Source organism: Rhinoderma darwinii, chromosome 13, assembly GCF_050947455.1.
Source record: "Rhinoderma darwinii isolate aRhiDar2 chromosome 13, aRhiDar2.hap1, whole genome shotgun sequence".
Lineage (NCBI taxonomy): Eukaryota > Metazoa > Chordata > Amphibia > Anura > Rhinodermatidae > Rhinoderma > Rhinoderma darwinii.
In genome coordinates, this window is record NC_134699.1 from 12,635,471 (window position 1) to 12,644,610 (window position 9,140).

The window sequence follows — 9,140 nt, forward strand, 5'->3', positions numbered from 1 at the left end:
ATAATGCATGACCCTCCGCTTTCACTTCTATATTTCGAGTACAGACTTGCTCGTGCATGCACAACTACGGGGGAAGGGTATTTCCACTTCTAATGGCTCACCATGCAGACTCTTTGTTAAGGAAGAATTCCTGTGCTAAGAAATGTGCCAGTTAAGTCTCTGCAGTCACCGCCCTGCCCCCTCCCCGAAGTGCGCTGTCCCTTTAAGGCAAAAAAAAAAATAAAAAAAAAAAAAAAAAAAGCTAGTGAGTCAGCAATAGGGGAAGTGTCTGGTGTGTTTTTATACAGTCCCTTCCTGCTCATCACATGAGAGATCTTCTGTTCTCCACCATGTACAGACACGTCCTGCTTCTCGCCCTCATCTCCTGGGTTAATGGGGGGCTTTACTTTCAGGAGGGTCAGCACTGCTACAAACCAGTAGCCAGGGGCAACTTTGGAGTGAGGTAGGTGCCACCGCCTGGTCAGTGACTGCTGCACAATGTTATTATATCCCAGTAGATGGTGGGAAAGAAGAATGTATCTCCATAAAAAGTTACAGCTATTGTAGAACTACAAATCCCAGCCTACCCCACCAGCCATGTGGTTCCATGATGAACAAAATCCCACTGGGATAACTAGTCTGGCCCAGCTGTTCCGGAACTACAACTCCCAGCTATCCACGACAGCATGTTATAACAGTAATTGCAGAACAATCTCATTACCGACCTCTGTTATCTTATAAATCTGAACCTTTGATATGGGGGGAATTTTACTAAAAAGTGTCCAAGGAGCTTAGAATCGAAGCAAAAAAAAAATTAAGTGTCCCTAGCTAAGAAAAACGCATTCGAGAAAGTTACAGTTAGATGCACTCTATTGTTCTCTGTTATCGGAGGGGAGGCAGACTGTAGCTTTATTTAATGGGATGGCCGATAGGAGGTCCAGAATGACCCCTACTTTATCCCCCATATCCCCAGATGTATTTACAGGTGTGACTGATATCAGTAGCTCCTCTTCTAACGCTGCTGCACTATTATAAGCTGCGGCTTTTAGGACGTGTGGCCCTTTAATTGCGGAGGCGTATACAGTGAATGTGGAGACTATTTTATACCAGCGTGAATGCATTTTTTCTAGTAAATTAATGAGGTGACCTGATTGGTGCTGTAAAGGTGACGAGGCGGCCGTAACCAAAACCCACAGGGACGATGTTCGATCCTTAACTACGGAAAAACGTAGAAAGAAAAACAGCCACAAATTTAAACACGGTGGAAAGGGTCTAGAAAGCCCCTTTAACGTGCAATTATGGGGACACTTGTACAGCATAATATACCTATAATCTACATGTAAGCATTATTATAGAACTCCTGCCCCACGCTGGGAAAGGCTACATGTCGTACCGACACGATCAAACGTAGATGGTATATCATAGTCATCAATGTTCCTTTTATAATGCAAAAATTGGTACAATGTGTAAACACAGACTTGAAGCTCATCCAAATAGGCATTTTTGCTTCAACATGGAGATAAGCGGCTACCAGACACACCGATGGCCGCTTATCTCCCGGGTAACAAAGGATCGGACAGGTTGTCAGTAAGTACTTTAGCAAACGCCAAGAGAGGGAGTCCCAGTTAAGGTTGGCACCCATTCTTCTCCCCAGGAGGTCTACCCAGGGATCCTTTCCTCCCATCACAAAAAAAGCAATAGTGGGGAAGCAGCTAAGGGGTCGTTCATCCTAATTTCCAACAAGGGAAGGGGTGAAGTTAAACACCCAGGGGGGCTGTTTTCTTATGTGACTTGTGACCTTACAAATAAGAGAATTGATTAGTCTGTGGCTCATCAAGCATCAGGCAGTGCATGCTGTGACTTATAGTTCCACTCATCTAGGGCAAGCTGCCAGTATGCAACAATACAGATATATTTCATGGGTTACAATTAACATCTGATTAGCTGTTGGTGGATCCAATTGAAATAGGTGGGAACTGCAGGCAAAAGTCTAATGTGCAGATCTCTCTGACGTGGACAGAAGTGAATGAAGCCCCAAGAAGTTCTATTGCTGTTCACGTCACAAATCACAAGAGCAGATTGTGAAATAAATCCGGAAGTTTCCTTGTACAATCCCTGCTGCGTCTTAAAATTAGTGGCACAAGAGCTTCTTATAACTACTGGTAGTCCAGGTAGACAAATAGCAGAAAATTCCTTCAACAAGCTTGTGCTGCCGCCTCCTGACATTGAGTAACTCTATTCCCAGACTCCCAATAATGTGGTTAACGGCTCCACAGGGTCGTCTGCAAATGTTGGTCAAATTGTGGGACTACCGCGTCATGGCCTCAATGTTTCCATATGGTTAAAGAAGTCTCAACCAAACTGGCAGAAATCCGACATGGTAGAGAAACATTAAAGTCTCTATGGGGTCACGGTAATTGCGTAATTTGACAGTGATTCGCAGGGAACACCAGGTCACGGTGGAGCTCAATATTTATACGACATGTAGTGAACAGGTAAATGATCTTATCTATGACTTTATATTATAATACGCTTACTCTTCTACAGGACCTACCCTCGTCCACATGAATACATCCCTGTAGGAAATCTGCCAAAGGTCTGGGACTGGCGTAATGTGAACGGCACCAACTATGTCAGCTCTACACGAAACCAGCACATCCCACAATACTGTGGATCATGCTGGGCACATGGGAGTACAAGCGCTATGGCAGGTGGGTCCAAAGATGTGCCTGGTGCTCCTGGAGGGGAAAAAGAAAGAAGTTGAGTTGCTCAGCACTGTAAACATTAGGGACACCACAACAGTTGGCCTTTTTTTTTTTAATCAGATACACAATGGTTCTTTGTCATGACACAATTATGTAAGAACCCATTTGCTGTGCCCATTAGAGAATGGAAGGAATCCATTCGGACTACATATGTACTAATGCGACAGCATCAATAAGGTTCACACGAGCGTGTTCGGGCCGTGATATACGGACGGCATGTCGGACACATTTACCGAACCCAACACACTGCAGGGAGCCGGGCACCTAGCATCATAGTTATCTATGACGCTAGGTATCACTGCCTCGCTGCGGGAAAACTGTCCCGTACTGTAATCATGTTTTCAGTACGGGACAGTTGTCCCGCAGGGAAGCAGGGAGTCCTAGCGTCGTACAAAACTATGATGCTAGAGGCGTTCCTCCCTGCAGTGTGCTCAGTCCAGGAAATGCGGCCGACATACGGTCCGTATTTTACGGACCGAACATGCTCGTGTGAACCCGGCCTAAGGGTTATTGATCTGTCCACATTGCTTTGCACTGCAGCTCTGCTCAGATTGGATACTGTATATAAACTCAAGCGCACCAGGAATTTAGGGCACGGAGAGTGGATTTCCATTACAGCCAGAACAGAATTATAACTAGAATTCGCCAATTTGTAAGGAAAAGAACAAGATTATTATTAGGCCCCCCATTTACTGGAGACACGAGCCTCCATAATATTATCCACTATTGGGAAGATCAATTATATCATTTTCTGCATCCTAGAATTACAATGTCTCTCTCTCCTTTCAGACCGGATTAATATTAAGAGAAAAGGCGCGTGGCCATCGGCATACCTGTCCGTGCAGAATGTGATTGACTGCGGAGAGGCAGGATCCTGCGAGGGTGGAGACCACGGAGGAGTGTGGGAGTACGCCAACATACATGGAATCCCGGATGAAACTTGCAACAACTACCAGGCCAAGGATCAGGGTAGGAGAATCTGATCAGATAAAGCAACTCACAGACGTAACTTAAAGCTCCTGGGCACAAATGCAAATTCTGTAACAGCCCCCCCCCCCTCCTGCCATGTGCCATTTATATCACTGGTGACTACCTCTGCATGTCGGGCGTGACTACCTCTGCATGTGACAGTAACTGCAACAATACAGCCCTTGTTCTGAAGAATCCAACATTCACATACATCATTGTTTTCCAGTTGGGGACAAGTCTTACAGGCCACATCACCATCTTTATCAAATAACAGGAATTTGGTTTTTCACCTCATTCTGTGCTTTTCATCCACGTTTTTGATCAGGGGCATAAACAGGATTGTGTCAGGGCATGACACATTAAAGCGAAGCTCCTGCTGGTGCTCCGGGACTAAAATAGATGACATATTTGTAGGATCGACCATCAATGTTTCATCCGTGGGGTCTTACCACCTACTTAGGCACAGCGGCATGTTCATATGGGCGGCTGTGTCCGGTGCTGCTCTTCCACAGACAATAGTATGAGCTGCGGCCCTTTTATGGTGCGGATCGGCAGGGGTCCTGGAGGTCGGGCCTCCACCAACTAAACATTGTTGCCCTATCTTGTGAATGGTTCATCAATGTTAAGTTCTGGATAACCCTTTTAATGCCTTCTAACAGGGCCAGCCATAGACCGCACCGCCCCAACCGGGCCAGCCATAGACCGCCCCGCCCCAACCGGGCCAGCCGTAGACCGCACCGCCCCAACCGGGCCAGCCGTAGACCGCCCCGCCCCAACCGGGCCAGCCATAGACCGCCCGCCCCAACCGGGCCAGCCATAGACCGCCCCGCCCCAACACGGCCAGCCATAGACCGCCCCGCCCCAACACGGCCAGCCATAGACCGCCCCGCCCCAACACGGCCAGCCATAGACCGCCCCGCCCCAACACGGCCAGCCATAGACCGCACCGCCCCAACACGGCCAGCCATAGACCGCACCGCCCCAACACGGCCAGCCATAGACCGCACCGCCCCAACACGGCCAGCCATAGACCGCACCGCCCCAACACGGCCAGCCATAGAACGCACCGCCCCAACACGGCCAGCCATAGAACGCACCGCCCCAACACGGCCAGCCATAGAACGCACCGCCCCAACACGGCCAGCCATAGAACGCACCGCCCCAACACGGCCAGCCATAGAACGCACCGCCCCAACACGGCCAGCCATAGACCGCACCGCCCTAACAGGGCCAGCCATAGACCGCACCGCCCTAACAGGGCCAGCCATAGACCGCACCGCCCTAACAGGGCCAGCCATAGACCGCACCGCCCTAACAGGGCCAGCCATAGACCGCACCGCCCTAACAGGGCCAGCCATAGACCGCACCGCCCTAACAGGGCCAGCCATAGACAGCACCGCCCTAACAGGGCCAGCCATAGACAGCACCGCCCTAACACGGCCAGCCATAGACAGCACCGCCCTAACACGGCCAGCCATAGACAGCACCGCCCTAACAGGGCCAGCCATAGACAGCACCGCCCTAACAGGGCCAGCCATAGACAGCACCGCCCTAACAGGGCCAGCCATAGACAGCACCGCCCTAACAGGGCCAGCCATAGACAGCACCGCCCTAACAGGGCCAGCCATAGACAGCACCGCCCTAACAAGGCAAGCCATAGACAGCACCGCCCTAACATGGCAAGCCATAGACAGTACCTCCATAACATTACCAATAATCTCTTAAACAGAATATAAATTATGCAAAAAAGGCAAAGCAGAATAATATATAATTAGCTGTATAAACCAATCAATTAAAGTTGTCAGAGGGCTCAGAACTTGTTTACAACACTTTATTCCTTACTATTTAGAGTGCAACAAGTTCAACCAGTGCGGTACCTGCATCACGTTCCATAAATGCTTTACCCTGTCCAATTACACGCTGTGGAAAGTCGGTGACTACGGGGAGGTCAGTGGGAGGGAGAAGATGATGGCCGAGATCTACAAGAATGGACCAATCAGGTAAAAAAAACTAATATATATAACTCCTTTCATTACACAAATGTAAGAGACCTGGGGCACCCTAACGTAGATAAAGGGTCCCGTTACAGCTGGGGTCAGGTTGTGGTAAATTCTAGGATGCAGCTGAATAGATTCCCAATATAGATGACAAGTGGATGTTTGTTACCCTTAAAGGCATAGTCCAGTATAAAAACAAAAAAAATACAACCAAAAAAACACCTGCTTTCTTCCAAAAACGGATGTCCTAAAAGTCCAGGTGTTGTAATCTGTGGGGCCATATACATCGGTGCATAAAACATGCGTGTATATTTAAAAATGCAGTATGGTCCAGTTTCATCCATTTTGCAGATGGAAACAAACCCCATTGAAGTCTATGGAGAGTTCCTCCCTAGAAGACAGTCCATCATTATCATCATGGATCTGTAATAGCATGAACATATGATCCGAAATGCGGCCATATTGCATTACGCTTGTGTGAAACCGGCCTAAAACATATTTTCTCCTCTTCGTTACATGGAGTTTAGAGGACGTCACTTGTAACTTACTTTACAGCAGGAGATCCGATAAGAACAGATTACATTATGTACGAGTTTGAAGAAAACCTAAAATAAATCATTACTATTCGGTAATATCACGGGATATTTTAGGTCTCTACTAAAAAATAAAAAAATCCCTGCTTTGTTGTTAAAGGGACACTCCAGATACAACTAGTGCAGGGCCTGAGGGGCGGAGCATGACACAGATTCAAAGACCATCAAAGAGAATCCTGGTGTCATGCTCCGCCCCTTTAGGCATACCACAGCTTTACCTGGAGAGTTCCTTTAACTTGGTGTTCATGAACAGTGCTTATGTTACACGTGGTTATTAGACATTTAACCCCATGTTGTTGTGTTCTTCAGCTGTGGGATAATGGCTACAGAAAAGCTAGATGCCTATACTGGAGGGCTGTATGCCGAGTACCAGCCAAACCCGATGGTCAATCACATAATCTCAGTGGCTGGGTGGGGCATGGATGAAAACGGAGTGGAGTACTGGGTGGTCCGCAATTCCTGGGGAGAACCTTGGGTGAGAATTTATTCTATTGTCTGTAATATTTTGCAGTAGTTCTAGTTGTGACTACAAGAATTTGGTGGATGAAAAACCCAGGTCTGTTTGGTCTTAGGTTGAATTCACACTGTGTTTGTAGAGTGCGCTTGGCATATGGCCGGGAAAGCTCCCCGCTTACATGTCAGAAGTATCCGCAGGCCCCCGTTCACCGAAAAGGTGGCAAAAAGGGTCCTTCTGTCCTCCATTGGGCTGGTATGGTCAGGAAACAGAACTTTTTTTTAGAAAAAAACAAAACAAAAATTATATATATATATATATATATATATATATATATATATATATATATATATATATATATATATATATATATATATATATTTTAGAAAAAACACGCACTATACTTTTTTTAAAAGGGAGAGTCTATGGGCAACGGATGCCACCGTATATGCCAATACAGTGGAATCCATAGGAGGCGTCCACGGAAAATCTTCACAATGTGAACCTCTGACATACACGGAAAACGCAGTGTGAACAGACCCTTACTGCTCTTGATGACAGCAATTGACCTGTTTGGGTGATATCCATGAAAAGAGCTTGCCCCAGGGCAAGGGTGAATCTGCTAGTGCCCCACTCCATGTATATATCATGTGCTCCTATAGTATACTGCCCTGCATTATGTATAAAACATATAATCCTAGATCCCTAAATAATCCTATACTCACGATACTCCGCGTGAAGAGCATAAAATGAAACAAGCAGGTTCAGCGCTGAGGGCGAAAACATCCAGGTCAGGATGACACAAAGCAGGATTCCCCCCGCCCGGTGAGGCTTGTGACATGGATCTCTCAAAGGGATTGGATGAGATTATAACCCCCCCATCTTCCCCTTTTATTTTTGTTTTCCAGATATAGAGCTAGTTCATGGGCTGTGTCTGGTATTGCATTCACTTGAATGAGAGTTGCATTACCAAACACGGCCTATGGACAGGAGAGGCGCTGTTTTAAAAAAAAAAAAAAAAAGAAGGAGAGTATAGGCTTGGATACACAAAACTATCGTTCAGATATAAACCCTGAAGGTCTGTAGCAATAATTGCCCATGTAAATGAGAGATAAAAAGGTTGTTCATCATGGACTATGGATTATACATGGGTACCTTTAAAAGTGACGACTGCTTCTCCGAGCCTGAGAGCGACTGTCACATGCCGGCACCCACACAGTGCCATTAGGAAGAACGCAGTCCTCCCAGGCTGTTTGGATGACCCACCCATGACAGCGAAGTTTCAGGGTTGCATCCCGACACAACGCATCATGGTCAGCTGACGCCTTGGCGGCATCACATCCCCTGTAGGAAGCCACGAATGATAATGATGCATGTGTATTGCTTTACAGGGCGAGAGAGGCTGGCTGCGGATAGTGACGAGCACTTACAAAGGAGGCCAAGGAGCGGACTATAACCTGGCCATTGAACAGGACTGTGATTATGGAGACGTAATAGTCCCCTGATGATGCCCGACTACAAGATCGAGACAAAAAGCTGCTACAAATTGCATTTACCGCCTTGCCAATAATATGACAATCTCTGCGCAGGTCAGAAGCTGCTTACAAGCCCCAGAGAATCAAAAGTATATTACAGAACATGATTACAGCCAGATCAGCACCCCCTACAAGGTTTCGTTGCTTTGAGTGTGACTGGAGCACAATGCCAATCAGGCCTCTTTTATCTACTGTATAGATGATTTTTTTTTTTACCTGTACATCGCTGTATCTTCCTCCCGCAGGAATACTCCACATTATATACAAGAAACTGACCACCTGCCATGCAAAACGCGTTAGCGAGAAAACAAAGGAAAGACAAGAACGCTGCAACGACGCACAACCAGATATTGTCATACGTACTGATCTGAATTTGCAGCAGAGGAAGATGCCACGTCTATGTCTTAAGAACATTATTAAAATCTTTTTATTATGTAACTGATGGAAGCATGTCTGTATATTAGCACAACGGAACTAAGGGACCAATCAGATTACAGCTTTTACTTTCTCTATTGCATGTTAGGTTACGAGTTGCGTTATAATCATGGGATTCCCAGAACGTCAATGTTTCCCTATGGAAAAAAATTTGCAAGTGACTTTGTAACCATCACCTGACTGATTTCTGGGGGTGGTCACAAGGTCTAGTGTAACTTTATTTTCCATAGAAGGACATTTTAGGTCCCATCGGAGTAATTTAGCAAATTTACCACAACTCGCCGGAGACGCCTTACACAAGTTTTAAAGGTCAGTGCAAAAGATGGGGTCACAATAGTGTACGTCCTATGTGCGAATGTCTGTACCTGCTGCTCTGGACATAGGACGAATCCTCGGGAAACCAGATCCTTTGC

At 46.6% G+C, this 9,140-nt stretch overlaps 1 protein-coding gene across 1 annotated transcript; it reads left to right on the top strand.

The window, feature by feature from the left end:
* The first annotated feature begins 286 nt into the window (after window positions 1-286).
* CTSZ (cathepsin Z) lies at window positions 287-8,730 on the top strand. Its single transcript, XM_075846080.1, has 6 exons — window positions 287-442; window positions 2,527-2,690; window positions 3,534-3,713; window positions 5,563-5,713; window positions 6,613-6,778; window positions 8,149-8,730. Exons 1-6 carry the CDS (start codon window positions 306-308, stop codon window positions 8,260-8,262), a joined length of 912 nt encoding a protein of 303 aa, XP_075702195.1. The 5' UTR covers window positions 287-305; the 3' UTR covers window positions 8,263-8,730.
* The last annotated feature ends 410 nt before the right edge of the window (window positions 8,731-9,140 follow it).